At 46.0% G+C, this 18,645-nt stretch overlaps 3 protein-coding genes and 1 long non-coding RNA gene across 4 annotated transcripts; 1 reads left to right on the top strand and 3 right to left on the bottom strand.

Moving 5' to 3' along the window:
* Positions 1-1,320: 1,320 nt before the first annotated feature.
* LOC123188204 (uncharacterized) lies at positions 1,321-4,391 on the bottom strand. The gene is made up of 3 exons (XR_006494368.1): positions 4,058-4,391; positions 3,781-3,888; positions 1,321-1,868 (listed from the first exon to the last, which is right to left on the bottom strand). It is a non-coding gene; the product is annotated as an uncharacterized lncRNA (long non-coding RNA).
* Positions 2,048-3,268, top strand: LOC123188202 (protein N-lysine methyltransferase METTL21A). The gene has a single exon (XM_044600240.1). The coding sequence runs from the start codon at positions 2,189-2,191 to the stop codon at positions 3,059-3,061; it is 873 nt and encodes a 290-aa protein (XP_044456175.1). The 5' UTR covers positions 2,048-2,188; the 3' UTR covers positions 3,062-3,268.
* A 618-nt stretch (positions 4,392-5,009) lies between the features above and the next one.
* LOC123188201 (L-type lectin-domain containing receptor kinase IX.1-like) lies at positions 5,010-7,490 on the bottom strand. Its single transcript, XM_044600239.1, has one exon. The coding sequence runs from the start codon at positions 7,428-7,430 to the stop codon at positions 5,349-5,351; it is 2,082 nt and encodes a 693-aa protein (XP_044456174.1). The 5' UTR covers positions 7,431-7,490; the 3' UTR covers positions 5,010-5,348.
* An 862-nt stretch (positions 7,491-8,352) lies between these two features.
* Positions 8,353-10,495, bottom strand: LOC123188203 (chaperonin-like RbcX protein 2, chloroplastic). Its single transcript, XM_044600241.1, has 5 exons — positions 10,124-10,495; positions 9,148-9,239; positions 8,985-9,042; positions 8,813-8,878; positions 8,353-8,710 (listed from the first exon to the last, which is right to left on the bottom strand). Exons 1-5 carry the CDS (start codon positions 10,331-10,333, stop codon positions 8,585-8,587), a joined length of 552 nt encoding a protein of 183 aa, XP_044456176.1. The 5' UTR covers positions 10,334-10,495; the 3' UTR covers positions 8,353-8,584.
* Positions 10,496-18,645: the final 8,150 nt, after the last annotated feature.

The raw sequence follows: 18,645 nt of genomic DNA, 5'->3' as shown, positions 1-18,645 counted from the left end.
TTTCACAAGAATGGGCCTCTGTTAGGCCGTGCCACGTGTCGATGTATCATTGGCGCATTCTGTCCAATGAGTGGATGACATATGTCCCAACGGTGAGCCGCCACGTGTTTTCTCCAGCCAATGATAATTTTACACATGGAAAATCCCCATTGGTCTGGGCTGTTAACGGGTTATCTGATCCAAGCCGGAACCCGATAGCTTGACAACGACACATTACGGTGGATGCCACGTGTCGGTCACCCTTGACGAAAGAATTTCTATGACGCGTGATTTATCGTCATGGAAGTGGACACTACCGTAATGATAATTTTGGTAATGTCATGGAACACTTCTACGACAGCACATGTATGACTATCTTGATTCTGTCATAAAATCGTCATGGATGTACATGCATGACAGAAAACGTGACCTATTGTGACAAACACGTATCATCATAGAAGTGTATTTTTTTGTAGTGATAGTCTCATCTCTAGCCTCTATTCTAGCAACGAGTGCACGAGCATCTAACAAATTCCATGGTATCAATAGATCAACGTAATCTTCTTCCCAATATCAATACTTGCATTCATCCACACAAATTTGAGCAAACAATGAGCTACCGGAATTGCGCCGAATCTGGTGAACAACCAAATCCAAAGAAGTACATACCCCATCTTTTTTACACTTGAATAACACCCATCCAGGATGTTCCGGTGTGGTGGAAACTCGACGCACCACCTGCCACAGGCAGTCGCCGCACCCCGGGCGACGGCCGAGCGTTTCTCTGCTGGTGAACCATCGACGGTAGAGATCCGAGCGGCTAGAGGCCGATTCAATACTTGCATGTGGTGTGGAGGCATTGTCGGGGCTGTATGGTCTCATACTCAGCCAATTCATAGCAAAGGCGCACCGGGCAGCCAGGTGCGTCAAATCTGGCGGCGACGGCGGCAGCCTCAGATTTATTGGTTGTGCGTGAGCGACGGGGCAGGAGAGGCCCAAATCCGGGCGGTCAAGGACAACAGCGGAGCCTACAGGTGTGCGCGGTGGCGAGCGGTGGCCGACGGGGGTTGGGCACGACGGCACCGGCGTAGATGCGGCACGGGAGCACGGCGGGGGAGACAACAGAGTGGAGGAGAGTTTTTCCTCCAAGCCCGAGCGCCGAGTAAAACTAGGGACGGCGGAGGCGAGTGAGGATAATAATTTATCCCCGCCATCAGCTATTGGGGATCGGTTAGGTGCGGTTAGAAGAGTAAAACCGAATGTTTACTCCTCTAACTAGTTATAGGGGGTCAGTTAAAGTTGCCCTTAGAAATTAAAAAAATCATCAAAACAAGTCGAATATATATGACATTCAACACATATGAGTGCAACTAAAGCCAACAGTTTGGCATTGCATGTGAACGCTGATACACAGAATTAGGGCAACCTATTTATACGAGTCTAATGTCTACATTCTCACGGCTACAAATTTCACAAACAATTTTCCAAAAAAAATGTCTGACGGAGTAAAATGAGCCTCCAACGGTCAAGGCTGAAATCCCGAGGACGTAAGCGACGCCCCAGAACGGGAAGGGTCGGATTCCTTGTTAAGGCGAAATAGAGACACACCACCCACTCGACCGCGAACATGGCGCTACTCACGAGGCCCACCAAGCCTAAGACTTTGCGCTGGAAACGGCGGATAGACTCCTCGTCAGGCTCCGCCGTCGCAAGGAGGCCCTCGTCGATAGCGTTCTCGAGGTCGGCCATTATCTGCTTTCCTCGATCTCCTTGGTTCTCTCTTTTTTCCTTGTCGATGTATCAATCTGTTGCCTTTTCTCTTGAATAAAAGGTATCGATCAGTTGGATGCCCTTCGTAGCTCGCTTGGAGAGCTGCAGCTCGACTCCTCCTGCATATATATTGTGCAGGTAAAGAGGGTTAGACTTGACCGACATCTGGAGGGTTAGAGAATCCGGACCTTGTTTGATTTCAGAAAAGACACGACGGGAGGCTGAGACGGGCCGGGACAGGATACTAAATCGTGTCAAACAATGAACAAAACAAAAGACGAAACAGGCTGCCACGGGCCTCAGCTGCAACCTGCACACATCGTGATGCTATTTATTAATCCAATGGCTGTGATAGCTGAGTTTTAGCAAAACCGCCCAAACGGGCAACCAACAAACTCTGTTCGCATTTCAAAAAAAAAAACTCTGTTCGACCACTATAATGGCGGCCGCCGCCACAGCCACCGCCGCCGCCGCATGTTCGTCCAACGTCTCTGTTTCCGACGCCACCAACGCATCTCCCTCCAACACACCCGCCATATCCTCTGCTTCCGACTCCGACTCCGACTCCGAGGATCTCCGACTCCTCCTCCCAAACCTCCTCCCCGCTTCCGCCGCCGCCGCCGCCGCCCCCTCATCCGAGGGGCAGCTCCACCAATTCCACCTCCCCGCGCTTCCGTCCCCCATCACCGTCCGCACCATCCCTTCCCTCGGGCTCACCTTCCAGCTCTGGCCCTCCGCCACCACGCTCCTCCGCTTCCTCCCAGCCTCCCCGCATCTCCTCCCGCGCCCGCCCACCGCCCACTGCCCGCTCAGCATCATGGAGCTCGGCTCCGGGACCGGCGCCGCGGGCCTCGCCCTGGCGGCGGCCCTCCCGGCGCACACCGTCCTCTCCGACCTCCCCGCCGCGCTCCCCAATCTCCGCCACAACGCCTCCCTCAACGCGCCCCTCCTCGACTCCCGCGGTGGCTCCGTCTCCGTCGTGCCGCTCCCCTGGGGCGATGCCGCCGCGATGGGGGCCGTGGTGGCCCCAGCGCCGGCGTCTCGGTTTGACCTCGTCGTGGCGTCGGACGTGGTCTACTACGAGGAGTTGGTCGACCCCCTGATAGAGACGCTGCGGTTCTTCGTGAAGGGGGATGTGGTGTTCCTGATGGCGCACATGAGGAGGTGGAAACGCACGGATAAGAAATTCTTCGGGAAGGCCAGGAAGGTGTTCGACATTGAGGTTTTGCACAAGGATCCACCCCCCGAAGGCTGGCGCCATGGTCCGGTGGTCTACCGCTTCACAGCGAAGAAGCAGCGTGACAAGAAGTGAAAGAAGCAGCTTCTCCAAAAGGTAATGGATGTAATGTTTGCTTGCTTATGCCCATGCTGATTCTACTGTACTGCTAGAGTTAAACACAAAATGTTTCTTGCAAACGATGTGACATTGTGCAACCGAAGACAAAATTAAACAGGAAATCTTTCTTCCGAGCTTGGAACAGTATCACATTGTGCAACTGAGGACGAGAATTTAGTTGTATGCTGGTTTCGATTGTTCGGGTGCTTCTGCTGGCCCAATTTATAGTTGATTTCGTGGTACATGATCAAAGTGTTGGATTGTAGTTCCAAATTTCATGAACCCTCGCCTAAAATAATACATTGCCTGAACTCTATGGTTGTTGACATTTTACACAGTTGCTTCGCAAGCAACGGGGCATAGCAAATTTTGTAGTTTGAGCTTTGGGCATGTCCAGTGGCGGAGCCAGGATTGGAGCAAAACCCGGGCCCAAAAAATATTGGCGAGATTGAAAATCTTTACCGCCTATAACTACCCTCAAAGTACCTCATATCTACGCAAAAAAATACCACATGTGAAAGCATACAATATGGCTCAATTGCACAATCGATCTAGAATTGAAACCCAATGCTTATGGATCCTTAAATCTGTAAAGCTACATGCTACATAGTATGAATTAACCTTTTGCATTACACCCTTTTTGTCAAAAGAAAACAAACTTCACTTGTGTACTTAACATATTAGTAATGCTTTACCTGAAAGAAATATGTCAGAAGTTCTTCTCAAGTGTATTGATTTCCTCGGACGAAAAATTCTGCTGCTGCAGCTTTTTGGTACCGTGCACAAGGTCAAGCAAACAGCTCCTGTGAAGAAAATGAACATATACTGAATACATTAAATCTGTTTCAATTTGAAGCAGAAAAATTGAGCGGATCTTAGACATCGTTGTGTCCACATCAGTTTGAAGTCTGAACCAGCAAATGCATTGAATGTATGAAGAATAAATCTTCAGAAAGGTGTTCGAGTTTTCACCATCATATAATCAAACTGGTCAACACAATAGTCGCCCGGAGCAATCTGTCCAGAAGGGCGGGGCGACGCCCCGGCGGCGCAGGAGAGGCGGCCTCCACGGCACGCGTTGGGGAGCGGGGAGCAGGGAGCCGGGAGGGGAGCACCACTGCACCGGTGCGAGGGGAGGGACGGCTGGCCGGGAAGCAGTAGAGCCAGTTCGCAGCCGCTCGTTGCACGAGTTAGGTCGAGGCCGCTCCTCGCGGGTCGAAGGAAACTGGGAGGACGGAGGACGAGACCACCTCTTCCGTGGTTGCGTACAGTGCTTGCTGGGCTAGACCCCGGGCCCAACTTGAAATCTAGGTAGTTGGGCGTAAAACAAATTTCCCACGCACCGGGCCTGGGCCCTAGGTGCCCGGGTCCTGTCTCCACCCCTGGGCATGTCAAGTTTGTTTTATTCAGCGTTACCGTGGTTTAATACTGTTATTACTTCAATATGATGGACCTCCAGTGAATATCTCAATGACATGGTGCCTCTGTGTATTAATAACGAATATGGGCATGTAAGATCTTATTTTACTTGACCTTAATTTACTCAGTGTTCCGCATCTTTTGTTTGGTGTTCTGGTATGAGTCAGAAACAATATTCTATACATACTATTTTTCATTTTAGTGGTTTATCTATTTGGTAATTTGCTCCCTTTTGTTATGGGGTACAGATATAATTACGTAGTTTATTACTTCATTTCGTTATGGGGGTATAAACATGTTTGCATTATGGTAACAGTCCCAACACTTGAATAGTTCGGTGTAAGGTCGATTCAAATAGGACACATCTACATCTAGTATCTCAATGCGCAGTTGAGAGAGTGAAAGGGAACATAGTTCAACAAAAAGGTAACCGAAGATAAGCAGGAAGGACATATGCTCAGTGGTGTTTGTTCACTGTATTTATGGTTAGTAGGTTGTGAGAGTAGGCCTTCACCTGATGTAGTGCCAGAATTGATTTTAAATTTTATCGTCATGTGATGAAATATCCAAATACAAATGCGCAATTGTCTTGCTGAATAAAAATGAACGAGACAACAACTGTCAACACCACTCTAGGTACTCACTCAGGATACATTTCATTGCTTATGTTCTACAGGTAGCCAATCTATACACAAGTAGTAACTGAATTAAACTGTTGGCAGCATCCAGCCAGAGTTAATAACAACATCTCTGCTGTTTAACTTTAGTGCCATTCTAATACAATCAGCACCAAACAAAAGCGAAAGTGTTAAAATGTTGAACATATAGAAAGGAACTGCCAGACTTAGTAGCCCACCTCTGGCAGCCGCACAGAAGGAGGTGAACTGGATGCATTGGTTGCAGTGGATGAGCTTGTTTTTCCATAACCATTGGACCTCTCCAGCCCCTGCTGCTTGAGTGTCCCATCAGATGAGGTGTATGAAAACCTGCACAGAGAAATTGGCGGTGCAAAGTACATGGCCACTGGCATCTTTGGGGGAAGGTTTGGCAATGGTGCTTCAAACTTCAGTACACTTATGACCTGACGAATTGAAGGTCGGAGATTGTAATCTGGATGTGCACACCAGAGTCCGACAACCATCAAGCATGCTGCCTCTCTATCTTCAAATGCGCCATCAAGCCTGCTGTCAACTGCATTAAGAATCTTGTTTCTTCCATAGAGATCCCATACCCACTGAACCAATACGATCTTGTCATCGTCTTCCTTTAGCACAACTGGTCGCCTTCCGCATGCAATCTCCAATGCAAGAATCCCGAAGCTGTAGACATCAGATTCTTTGCTTGCCTTGCCAGTGGTGACACACTCTGGAGCCATGTAACCCATTGTCCCAGCTAACACTGTAGTTTGCGAGGCTCGGTCGTGGTCAATGAGCCGCGCGAGCCCAAAATCACCAAGCTTGGCATTGAATGCAGAATCAAGCATGACATTGCTCGGTTTGATATCACGGTGAATGACACATTGCTCCCATTCCTCGTGGAGGTACAGGAGGGCGGATGCAACACCTGCGGTGACCTTGAACCTCAATGGCCATGTTAGCAAGTTACTGTTATCATAGAGGTGTGTGTCCAAGCTCCTGTTTGGCATGAACTCATAGACAAGCAAGAACTCTCCGTGCTCATGACACCAGCCCTCAAGCTGCACGAGGTTGCGATGCCTCAGCCGGCTGATGATCTTGACCTCAGATATGTACTCCTTCCTTCCCTGTGTAGACCCTTTTGCCACTCGCTTTATGGCAACATCGAGGTTTTGATCCTTCAAAAGGCCCTGGTAGACTGCGCCGAATCCTCCTTCTCCAAGCTTCCTCTCCAAAGCAAAGTTCCTTGTGGCGGCCACAAGTTCATTGTACCGAAATCTTCTTGGGCCACTCCCTTTTTCAAATTCACCATCAATGGACTCATGGTATCCTAGCTTCTTTTGTTTCTCATTTCTTGATCTCCTAGTCCTAAAATGAAGAAGGCACCAAACCAAGCACATAGAACAGACCACGACACTTGTTATAGTAGCCAAGCTTATGACCAGTACACTTCTCATCTTCTCAGTCTTCATCAGCTGCAAATCCGTAGAATTGAATTCCCAGTAAAGTATCTCATGGAGCTCAACAAATCTACCCGTGGCTGCTGAGAAGCCAATGGCCACTTTGCCTGGGAGGTATTTTCTGAGATCAACTGAATAAGAGAAGGTGGAGTTGCCACTGAATTGTGGATCCTCCAGGTACGTCAAGAAGACGCTCAAGTTCAAGGAGCTGGCCTGGTAACTTACCCACGCATTGGCTATGCGACCATCATTAATGCTACTATTCCACAACACATTGGTTGCGGATACAATTGAATGGATGTCGATGCCCACATGGTCTCCTTTTGGGTCCCATGTGTCATTGTGGCTGTCGAACTCAACAGCCACGAGCTCATTGGATGGGTCATTGTGATCACTCCCATTGCTGAAGAGGCCAAGAAAACCACCAGTGGAGCTATTGGGAACCACCGAAGGGTACGGTGAGAGGAAGAAGGCTAGGCCCTCACCGTATGGATCGTGGGTTGCGCTCAAGTTTGTGGCAGTTATCCTGAAGGTGAAGTGGGTTGAGAAGTCGGCTAACTGACCAGTGGTGGTATCCCAGAGAAGCACTGGATTGGTGTAGACTGCTCGGCCTACACTGTTAGTGATCTGACCTTTCAGCTCGTCCTTGGTGAGCTTGATCCCCTTGTTGTAGAAGGCGTCCTCCTGGAACTGGATTGCGGTGGACGCACTATAGTTGGATTCGGTGAAATTCAGCTTGAAGGACAGAGGACTGACGCTGGCAATATTGAGAGTGAAGGATAGCACGAACTGGAGAGCCAGGAAGCAAGTTCCCGTGGTTCTCGATCTCATGGCTGGAGAAAGAGCAGTGGCCGTGGTGGGGGGTGGAAGCCTGGAAGGAAGAAGAGGAACAGAAACAACTTCTGCAGAGCTTAGAAGTTGTCACATATGCATGCTGCTGGAAATAACCAAGAGGGCATCAACTTGGTCAACTCTCGATGGCCTTGCATTTTACTCGGGTTGTCATACTGCCGGCCTGCCAATTCCTGAGAAGACAGATGTAAGACAAGAAGAGGAGCAGCTCAGGTTTGGAGCTCTAACATTGGTGGAGGTGGAGCTATCTGAAGCTCTAAAATAATGAACAATGAATCGAGCTTCCCAACAGGTGAGACGGGGCTTGGTTTGCATCGCCATGGCCGGCCAAGATTAGGGACAAAAGCAGGCACCACCACGAAAAGAGGCCACAGTGCTCGAGGATATCTCCGCCCAAATGTTGTTCCGATGGTCGAAGACAGGAAGCTATTACGGCCGCTTGGTTCAGCGGATTGCAACAGGTATTGTTATTGTATAAGTATAGTATATGTGGCAGGCTTCGTCCGACTGGGTTCAGACATTCGGCCTGAAGGAAGGCTCTCTTCGACATGACGTTTACCCTTAGCAATCTTGATCATGACGTGTTGTTTTCTTCATATTTAGTTAAATCGAGCAATCTCATGCTGTGCATCCCCAAGAGTAAAAAAAAGGAAGAGAGAAGGAAGTTCAGTAAACCCGAATGCTCAATACAAATCCTAGTATAGAGAACACAGGCACACTGTCAAACATGAGCAAACAAAATGTCCGCACGTTCTGATATTTTTTGAATGCTCAATACAAATCTTAGTATAGAGAAAACAGGCACTGTCAAACATGAGCAAACAAAATGTCGCACGTTCTGATATTTTTTGAATGCTCAATACAAATCTTAGTATAGAGAACACAGGCACACTGTCAAACATGAACAAACAAAATTATCACACGTTGTGATATTTTTTTCGAGTTCACAGGACAAAAATCATTAAGTGACATTCACACAAACCCCTACGATAGAATGTACACCGACTATTCTATTCATGCAGGGTTATATCCACAAATGAGTAACCCAAATCGACACTCAAAATCTGCAGGGATTCTGCCACGTGTAGTACATTGTCGAGTGAAGCAGTCTTATCCTACTCAATATGTAACCGTCAATCTTGCTTGTCGCTGGAGTTCGTGTCATCAGTTGGCCACACCACTGTTTCCATTAGCCTCTCACGCATGAGCTCCAAGTTCTCATGCGAAATCCTCTCATACATTTTCGTATGGTCGCATTTCTGATCATATGAAAAAAAAAACAGAGGTAAATATTTTTCTTCTGCATTTTGCATCCTATGCTTATCTTAGAACCGGTGAAATGGCTCTCTGCCTGCATTTACCTTGATCCATCTGCCGTATAAGTGAAGGCGCGTGACCATCACCCTCTCTGCCAGGTCTTGCCTCTCCTGGTATACATGTACGTAACAGGTTAAGAAATGATCAGGAACGCACTGTTGTATTTCCTCGTTTTTCGTTTCGGTAGCCTCGGGGAGCAAGAGACGAAGATGATACCTTCGAGAGTGCTCGCAGGAAATGTATACCCTCTTTTGCGTCATTGACGACAAGATAACTGACAAAGGACAAGTATAATATTTGAAAAAATATTTTGAAGTATTCGAACTGTCCAACAGGGAAACCCATTTGCATGCAAGAGGCCAAGGAGAAAAGATCTTACTTATAAAGCCAAGTGTATGCCGGCGGATTCATCTCATACAACTGATAGAGAACCGTCTGTGTGGCCTTGTAAGTGAAGTAATTCATGATTTCCTGCAAATGGAGACATGTCAAAGGGGACGGCTATCGAAAAATATGGCGTAGACATAGTGATACAAACCACGGAGGGGACGGCCTACACCTAAGCTGCCTGGTTTGAAAGGATATCCAAGCCATCTTTCGAAGGGCCTATTTGGATCAGATAACTCCCATAAGAATCTTGTAGGATTTTGATACACCCTACTTTCTTTTCCATATATAGGCTTTTTGGATAAGAAAATGAGGCCATCGATATTCCTATGGACTGTATCTCACTCTTGTATGATTTTTGGCAAGATGCCATTTCCCCGTCTGAATTTGCTTTCATGTTTTGCATGGACTTTCTCTATCTTCAAAGGGATTGTCTATTTATAAGTTGCTTTTTCTCGGTAAATTTTAAAAGTTGCTTGGGATCTTTTAAAATCTCGTTCATATTTCTAAGCCTTTGGATCAACATCCAACTGCTCTCACGTCCAAAGTCGCTTCATATGTAACCCACAAACCAAAATCTGCACTATAATAGTGCATGTTCAAAGATTGCAATTTTTTAGACTTAATAGTACACTGTTCTATCTGAATTAGTTTTTAGAAACAAAAAAAACACCTAAGAATCAGCGAACGTGTTAAGGTTTTACTCGTTATAAATATTCATGGGAATCACGCGAAAAACAGAATATATGAAACAAGTTCAGAGGTTCAATTGCGCTCTCGAGGATACGCATGAATATTCCCCGGAAAGAAAAAGGGGAGACACATGAATACTATCGTTTCGTCAGAAACTACTGCTACTCTGATATATACGTATCAATCTTTTCTTTGCGCAAATCAGTACGCGCCCACCGACTTAATGTGGATACCAGTTAGTCGAGCGACCATTCAAGCGCACCGTACGTACGTACCAATTCCACGTCCCCGAACCCGTCTTCGTACTGTCCGCCGAACGCGTCCGCGATGACCAGGCCGCGGCGGGCGCTCCCCCTCGGCCGGCGGCGCCACCCCAGCCCGCCTCCGGCTCCGGCCGGTCCCCGGGACGACGGCCGCGGAGAGATGGATGGCGCCGCCCCGGCCACCACCGGCGTGACGACCGCTGCGGCCTGGGCGACGGCCATCGCTCGCGCAGTCGCAGAAAGCAACAGGACGGCGAGATGCTTCTTGCGCAGTGACGACGTCGGGCGGTGGCACGCTGAAAGAGAAGGAAGAGATGCGGGATTCGGATGGGTGGTGCAGGCGTGTCCGTGTGACGGCGGTGGAGGGATCCAGGTGGGGCACAGACGCACAGTGGCTGAAGGCAGGAGAAGCGGGTATTCTATTTTTCGTTTTTTTCTCTTCATTTTCTGCAGAATCTTTTTTTCATCATCAAAATAATAAAAATTATATTTAAATCCGTAGAACACCTAGCGACGACTACAAATACTGAAGTGAGTTAGAGGAACGCCGTCGTCGTCGCCCCTTCCTCACTAGAGCCAGGCAAAACTTATTGTACTAGTAGACAGTCAGGAAGTTATCGTGCTAAGGTCCTATAAGACCAGCGAATCAGAACAGCAACCGCCGCCGTTGAAGAGAAATTTAGATCAGAAGGACTCCACCTGTAGACACACAAACAAATACCGAATCCATGTGTATCCACCGAAGACAAATGTCGACCGAATCCCGCGAGATCCACCGGAGACAAACCACCACATGCCCTCCGATGACGCTAGAAGCACCACTGGGACGGGAGCTAGGCGGGGAGTACCTTATTCCATCTTCACAGAGCCACTGTCGCCTCGTTTCTCTAAGCAGGACACAACCCCTAAGAAAACTCATAAAAGCATCAAAGCACAAGAGGAGCAGCAATCCATCTCAACTCTCACCTAGCCGGTACCCTCAAATCCCTCCCCTCTCCGAATCTCTACCTCCTCCCGTTGTCAAGGTCGGTGGTTTCCCTCCCCTCTATCTGCTTCACCAGCGGCGAGAGAGGGGGAACCTTAGTTTTACGTGTTTGGTATGTTGTTTGGATTAGGTTTTGGTTCCATGATGACGTTGTTCGGATGGAGGTGGTGACGTTGCTTTAAATAACGGCGCCCCAGCTTCAACCCTATCTTGGCGACATGGTCAATGACGTCTAGAAGCCTTTGGGCCAGTGTCATCGTCGGACGTGTGCTTCCACATTGGCTGGTGTTGGTTTGGTTTTTTGCTTGCCGTTGGCGGCATCGTCTTTTGTGCAAGTTGTTCCCACGCACGGGCGATCACGGACTAGGTCACGAGTTCTCGCCGGTGACACTAGCTTGACTATCGACATAAATCGAGGCTCGCACCCCGTCGATTTGGCACCGTCCCCATGTCCCATCATACACGGCAGGCGGCTACTGCGGCAACATCAACAAGGGGTTTACATCTATAGGCCTATGTGGGCGACACAATTGCTACTCTTCTTATTTTCGCTCTCTCCTCGAAGATGGTAGAACGACGAAGCGAGTGGTGGCGGATCCAATTTATAAGTATTGTCTTGTGGGATGAGATGTACTTCTAAGTTTTCTTATGGTCTTTTCATAGAGCGAGGACAGCTGTCCTAGATCATGATATTTTTTTGTACTTTTTTCCTTAAATAATACTTCCTTCGTCCAGAATTACTTGTCGCTCAAATGGATGTATACACTAGATACATCCATTTGAGCGATAACTAATTCCGGACGAAGGGAGTATAATCCACCGTGTCATCTCGACGTCCCACATTGTCTCCGATACATTCTCTGCTCGTGTTAAGATATTTAATTATCCTCGTGCGTTGCTGCGTAGAAACTAAAAGACATGTATTTATGAAACATTATGATGAGGACATCAATACCATTGTTACACCCACAGCCCCTACTGTTACATATACTGGACCAATTACTAGAGCTTGCGCACGCCAGTTAAATTACCAGGTACTTTCGTTTCTTGGTAATGATTCTAATATTCATGAGATTATGATGCTGCCTAAATTGGATACATTTGTTTTGCTTACAAGTGAAGGGCCTAGCTTGGAGAAGGATGAACATTGGAGCAAGAACACACATGGAGTTGATGGCATGCGCAAGGGGATCAAGAATGGAGTTACAAGTGATGATTTCAGGACTTTGAAGCCGCCATAAGGAGTGCATGAAGCCTTGGACGAGATATACAAGATGACACTTCATAATATTCGTCCATAGGCTATTCTAGGTGCTGCGTCACCTTATTAATGGGCCAGGCCCATGTAATTTCGAAATACTTAAGTATAGGCTATTTTTAGAGTCCGTATGTGTGGGAAAACAAGAGTTAGGGTTGGTTTCGGACCCCACCCTCAAGGGCCACGAAATTCCCCCCTCTTCCTCCATATATACAGCCCTTAGGGCGTCGTTTAGACTTTGGGTTTTGTTTAGATTAAAAGTTCGCCATAGCTGCAACTTCGCGTACTTCGTTTGTGTCCAACGACCAGACCAAGATGTCACAGAACCCCACCTTGATCAATAAATCTTTCATCTTATATTCGCAATATCCCGATTGCAATCTCAGTTTCTTGCTTGTTCTTCGTTTGCTCGCAGGAAACAGACCCTCGTGGTCAGGTTGATCGTGCTTCGGCGTGGTCAATAACCCTCGGAAGTTGGTTTAGCGATTGCTAAGGCGCGACGTCTCCCACGTTCGTAGTCGGATCGTGAAGGTCGACTCCCACAGAAAACGATAGCCACCATCTCATCGAAACATCGGGACACCTTAGCCTCTATCACATTATTTTTGCACCTCAAAATCAAAATAATTTGTAGCAACCTAGCGGTTTTGAGGCATTTTGACAAACATGTGTGGCATGCATGACTTCGTGAGGAGGGATACAACTAGTGACGGGGCTTAGTGGGTTTGGGGAGGGGGGAGGGCGAGCGGGAGTCATGGCCCTTTCCAAGATTGAAAATCAAAATTTCATGTAAAAACACCCCCACACACACCCATTTCATCGATTCACACCTCCGTCCCTGCCATAGAAAATTTAGATGTTTTTTACGGTGTGCTTTGACATGAAACTAACATACACTATTTGCCATGACAATTTCGAGTTCATTCACATGCCAATTAACACTTGCCATGGCAACTTTTAAGATATGTTGCCATGTCAAGTTTAGATGATTTTTATGGTGTGTTTTGACGTGAAACTAAAATACACTATCACACGCCAACGAATACTTGCCATGCAAATTTTAAGATATGTTGCCATGGCAAGTTTAGATTTTTTTTTACGGTGTGTTTTCACATGAAAATAAAAAAAACACTTTTTTACCTTGGCAATTTAAGATGTGTTTTGCCATGGCAATTTGGAGTTCGATTCACACGCCAATTTAACACTTGCCATGGCAATTAAGATATGTTGCCATGGCAAGTTTAGATGCTTTTTACGGTGTGTTTTGACATGAAACCAAAAAATATATATTTGCCATGCCAATTTAAGATGTGTTTTTGCCATGGCAAATTAAGTTGTGTTTCCCGGACAAGTTATGAGTCTTTCACACGCCATATAATGCTTTCCATGGCAACTTTAAGATGTGTTGGCATGGCAAGTTCAAACATTTTTATTCCCACATTCCAATTAAAATACATGAAAATTTTTATTTTATTTTCCAATGCAAATTTTCTTCCCTAACCATGAAAAAATTATTTCTACGACCATGGCATTCTTATTGTTTGAACCATGGCAACATTTTTTGTTAATCATGGCAACTTTATTGTTTGCACCATGGCATATTTCCTTTTCAACCAAGGAAATTATTATTTTTGTTTGGACCATGGATGTTTTTTATTTATTTTAGAGCATGGCAAAATTATATCATGGACCATGGAAAATTGTTTCTATGACCATGGAATTTTATTGTTTCGACCATGGTAAATTCATATTTCATACATGGCAAAAAAATGAACCGTGGCAACTTTATTGTTTGCACCATGGTAGATTTCTTTTCAACCATGGCAATTATTTTCTTCTTGTTTGAACAATGGCTATTTTTTTTTTGTATTTTTAGACCATAGCAAAATTATATCATGTAACTTCCTGCAGCCATGACATTTTTATTGTTTCAACCATGGCAACTATAATAAATTCTGTTTGTTTCTACATTATTTTTTGAAACATGATAAATTTGTGGAATAAAGCGTGGTAATTTCTTTTTGTATACCACGGCAATTTACATGGACATCACATGCCAAATATTTTTTTCATCAAGTTCTGATACATTTGAACATGATGGCAGTTCATTACACATTCTGGTAACTAAAAAAGAAATTGTAATAAAAATCAAGTCCAAATTCTGGATTTAATAAGGCTTGAAAGTAGCCCAGAGGAAACTGGGCATTTTTAATGTCTTTTTTCTGGATTAATGATGGCATTTGGTTGAGGGGAGGCCCATTTAAAAAGGCTCGTAGTGCCACAGGGTTCGCGCTGGGGTCTCTCCCACCAAATGGAATGGATCACTTACCCTTAGCGAACGACTCGTTTGGGATGTGAGTCTCCCAACAGTCGGGAGTTATCGGGGTCCTAAATGAAATATGTTCACCTCTTAAAAACCTGGTACATAGAAAACCTTGTCATGTCGTACGTCACACAATTTTAATATTTATCTTTATCTAATAATAAAGCAAACTAGGTTTTTTTCGTCCGTCATAACATTTTTTTAAAAAGTCCTTTTATTTCAGAGAATTCAACCCGCAGTCATGTTTTAAGTTAAAACAAATCGTTATTTTCGTATTTTACGCAAAAGTCCCTATCTTTTTTTGAGATCAACCCGTCGTCCGGATTTAAATCACACCCGAACCGTTATTTTACATTTTTCGAACCCCCCTGATATTTTAGGTAATTCATCCGCGGATCATATTTAAGTCAATCAAATACTTTTTAAAATCATCCATATCTTTTAAACCATAACTCCGATTTGAACATATTATATATGAAATTTGATTAGAAAAATATGTAGAATATGAATATGAGATTATTTTTATCTGTTAAGTATTTTTAAATATATTTGAGTCAAACCAAATGATTTTCTAAATTATCTGTATCTTTTAAACCGTAACTTTGATTTTAACATATTATATATGAAATTTTATTAGAAAAATGTGTGGAATCTAAATATGATGTTAATTTTACCTGTTAAATATTTTTAAAATATTGTTATGGAAGCAAATTTAAAATTCATAGCGCAAGATCCTTTTTTTCATACCGACGGTGATCCAGATTGCAAATAAACACCCCGCTATAACCATATAGGGAAAAGAAAACATCGATACACATGCATACCTCTGAAAAATATCGTAGGGAAAAACAATAGATTTCTCATCGCGAAAGTGAGAGAAAGCGAGCGAGAGAGAGAGGGGGGAGAGGGAGGAGAGAGGGAGAGAGAGACGCCTTAGGATTAACCATATTCAACACACGTTTTTTGTTGTTTTGCGTGAATACCGAGGCCATCACCGGCGAGGATGAGAAAGAGAATAAGCGGCAACACAAATATGATGCCTCACAAAAATAAAAAAGATGGACCTATTGTGGTCTTAAGTGATGGTTGTTGAGTTAAGAGCGTCTGTTATGTTTTCTGTTTCATTGCAATGCACGAACTCTTTTGCTAGTAGTTACAACTTGAGCATGTACACGTATTTTGTTTTATGTTTTTGTGAAGAGCATGTACACGTTACGCATTGCTTACCAGTAACCAGGCATTTCACGAGGCGTTAGCAAGTATAGCTCTTGTTTTTAGTATAGCTTTCTTAGAAAGGCTAGCAATTACGTATAACTGCGCATGCGAGTAGTTTTTTAATTTTTTATTTTTAGGGCATTTTTTTTTCTTTTCGATGATGAGGTTCATGGAGTATGTTTTTTTAGATTTGGCTTATGGAGTGTTTTTTTTTCGAACATCAGTACAGACACAAGCGCTCATATACAAGCACATACACTCACTTCTATGAATGCACATACGCACACCCTATCTCTATGAGCACCTCCGAAAAACTGAGCCAACATATCATCTTAAAATTTACGAAGTCATCGTAGGCACCTCATCCTCGACGGGAACGTCTCCTCCTACTGAATGCGCATCGCCAAAAATCCTGAAATAAATTCAGACCCACGATAAAAGCCCAAGAGGCTCTCTGGTAGCTTTGGGCCGCATCAAGAAAGAAGCCCAACATGCTCTTTGCTTGGGGCACCGGAGGACCTGAAGTTGGCTTTTGGGCGCTGCTGTAACGCCCCGAGACCGATGTGCCAGTTGTCTTCCAGTTATTCGCTGTCGCTGCCTTGTCATTGCTTGCGTGTCATGCATGCCATATCATGTCATCATGTGCATTTCATTTGCATACATGTTCGTATCATGCATCCGAGCATTTTTCCCGTTGTCCGTTTTGCAATCCGGCGTTCCTATGTCACCCGGTGTCCCTTTCTACCTCTTTTCGTGTGCGGGTGTTAAACGTTTTCGGATTGGACCGAGACTTGTCATGCGGCCTTGGTTTACTATCGGTAGACCGGCTGTCAAGTTTCATGCCATTTAGACTTCGTTTGATACTCCAACGGTTAACCGAGGGACCGAAAAGGTCTCATGTGTGTTGCAGCCCAACACCCCTCCAAAGTGGCCCAAAACCCCACCTAAACCTCTCCCATCACCTAGGCCGTTCGATCACGATCGCGTGGCTGCAAATCACACCTCATTTGGACTCTCCTAGCTCCCTCTACCTATATATATATGACCCCCTCCGAAATATTCGCGGTGCAAACCATAACTTCGTCCTCCTCGCGCCGCCAGACGAAATCCCCACCGCGCTCGGACATGTCCAGCCGCCGCCCCGACGAATCCCGCGCTGCCACCTCACCCCGCCGGCCTTCTCTCTCCTCCACGGCCCGCCCAGGCCCGGGGCAAGCCCACCGAAGCCTATCGGGGCCCGGGGCCGCACCCGCGAGAGCCCGCGTCGCCGGTGTGTGCGCCGCCGCCGCGCCCTTTGCCGGACTCCGCCGGAGCCCCCGCCGACTCGCCGGCATTCATCATCGCGCCGCGCGCCACCCTAGGCACCTCGTCGCTGGCCCGGATGCACCGCCGGCCGCCGCTCCGTCGCAGGAGCTCCGTCGCCACCACCACGCCTCCCCGCGCCCGGTTCGGATCTGGCTCGGGCTCGCCGCCCCTCGATGCCGGCGAGCGCGCCCGCCGCCCCTGCCCGGTGCCCGGGAGCTCGCCGCCGCACCTGCCAGGGCCTCCCGCCGACCTCCTCCGCCGGATCCCGCACCCCTGCACCTCCCCGGGCGTCTTCTTCTCTGTCTCCGGCCCAACTCTGGCGAGGGATCCGGCCAACCTCGAGATCCGTGCCAAGAACCCTAGATCTGGATGGGTAAAATATCTCTAAGTCCTTTTCCCCCAGTATTTTTTGGCATTTTCATCGCATCATAACTCATCACCCATTGCTCCGATTCGTGCGTGTAGCATATCAAAATGTTCGTCTCGTCGAGTACTCCATTTCATCTCATTGCATCATTTTCATTTGAGCTCATCTTGATGCCCGAAATGCTGTTGGAAGAGGGCTATGTGATGTTAGTTGCATATCTGTTATCAGCATATGCACTTTTGTCATTTTTGCCATGATTAATGTGTGCATGCTATGATCTTGAGCTCTACATGTGTTTTGTAGTATGCCATGCCATCTTTACAGGGGTATATACCATATATTTTTGTGATCTTTGTGGTGACTAGCACAAGCATGCAAAGTAGCTTACTTAATATTGCTGATTTCAGGGACTTAAAAATATTCTAAGTCTCTGCCCTGTCCTTATTTTTATGCCATATGTTTATGTTGATTCCGAGTGATCCGTGCATCTTTTGAGCATGATCAGTAAGGATGTTTTATAGATATTGTGGTGCTCTATCCATCCATGTCTTTTTTTGCATTTATGGAGCACCCTAGCTTGACTCAATCGAGCTCTACTTTTGCTATAAAATGTTCCTGGCAGATTGTTAACATGTTTAGCAATTTTGCCGAGCTTGTTGTTGTTCATCCATGGATGCTATGATGTTGTTCTTGCCGTGTCTAGCTTCCATTCCATGTCTACTTGCTGGGTGTATGCTTAGTTTTCATGCAATGCCTCATAGTGAGTGCATCGAGCTCGTAAACATGCCTACTTGATGTTTGTTTTGCCATGCTCCAGTTTTTCACTAAGTCTGAATCTGTTATCGTTATTTGCTATGTTCACATGCTTGCAATTGTTTTTTTCGATCCATTTTGGCTCATGGTCACTAAGGGACTTTTGTTGTATGCTTTGAGTAGCTTCATGCCATGCTTTGCTTTGCCATGATATATTCCTGTAGCATGTAGTTATCATGCTCTAAACATTGCTTCCTGATGTTAAATTCCTGACTTGTTATTTTCACCAAGTCTGAAACCTGTTATCATTTGCACTTTGCCATGCTTG

Source organism: Triticum aestivum, chromosome 2A (assembly GCF_018294505.1).
Source record: "Triticum aestivum cultivar Chinese Spring chromosome 2A, IWGSC CS RefSeq v2.1, whole genome shotgun sequence".
NCBI classification, from domain to species: Eukaryota; Viridiplantae; Streptophyta; class Magnoliopsida; order Poales; family Poaceae; genus Triticum; species Triticum aestivum.
This window is presented reverse-complemented; position numbering and strand designations above follow the sequence as displayed.

What these genes read in the sequence shown, in the direction of transcription:
- LOC123188201 (XM_044600239.1), bottom strand. Translation starts at nt 7,430, where the DNA reads ATGAGATCGAGAACCACGGGAACTTGCTTCCTGGCTCTCCAGTTCGTG.
- LOC123188202 (XM_044600240.1), top strand. Translation starts at nt 2,189, where the DNA reads ATGGCGGCCGCCGCCACAGCCACCGCCGCCGCCGCATGTTCGTCCAAC.
- LOC123188203 (XM_044600241.1), bottom strand. Translation starts at nt 10,333, where the DNA reads ATGGCCGTCGCCCAGGCCGCAGCGGTCGTCACGCCGGTGGTGGCCGGG. An exon ending in GGTTCGGGGACGTGGAATTG is followed by an intron (nt 9,240 to 10,123) that starts GTACGTACGTAC and finishes CTCCATTTGCAG; the next exon opens with GAAATCATGAATTACTTCAC. An exon ending in TATACGGCAGATGGATCAAG is followed by an intron (nt 8,711 to 8,812) that starts GTAAATGCAGGC and finishes TCATATGATCAG; the next exon opens with AAATGCGACCATACGAAAAT.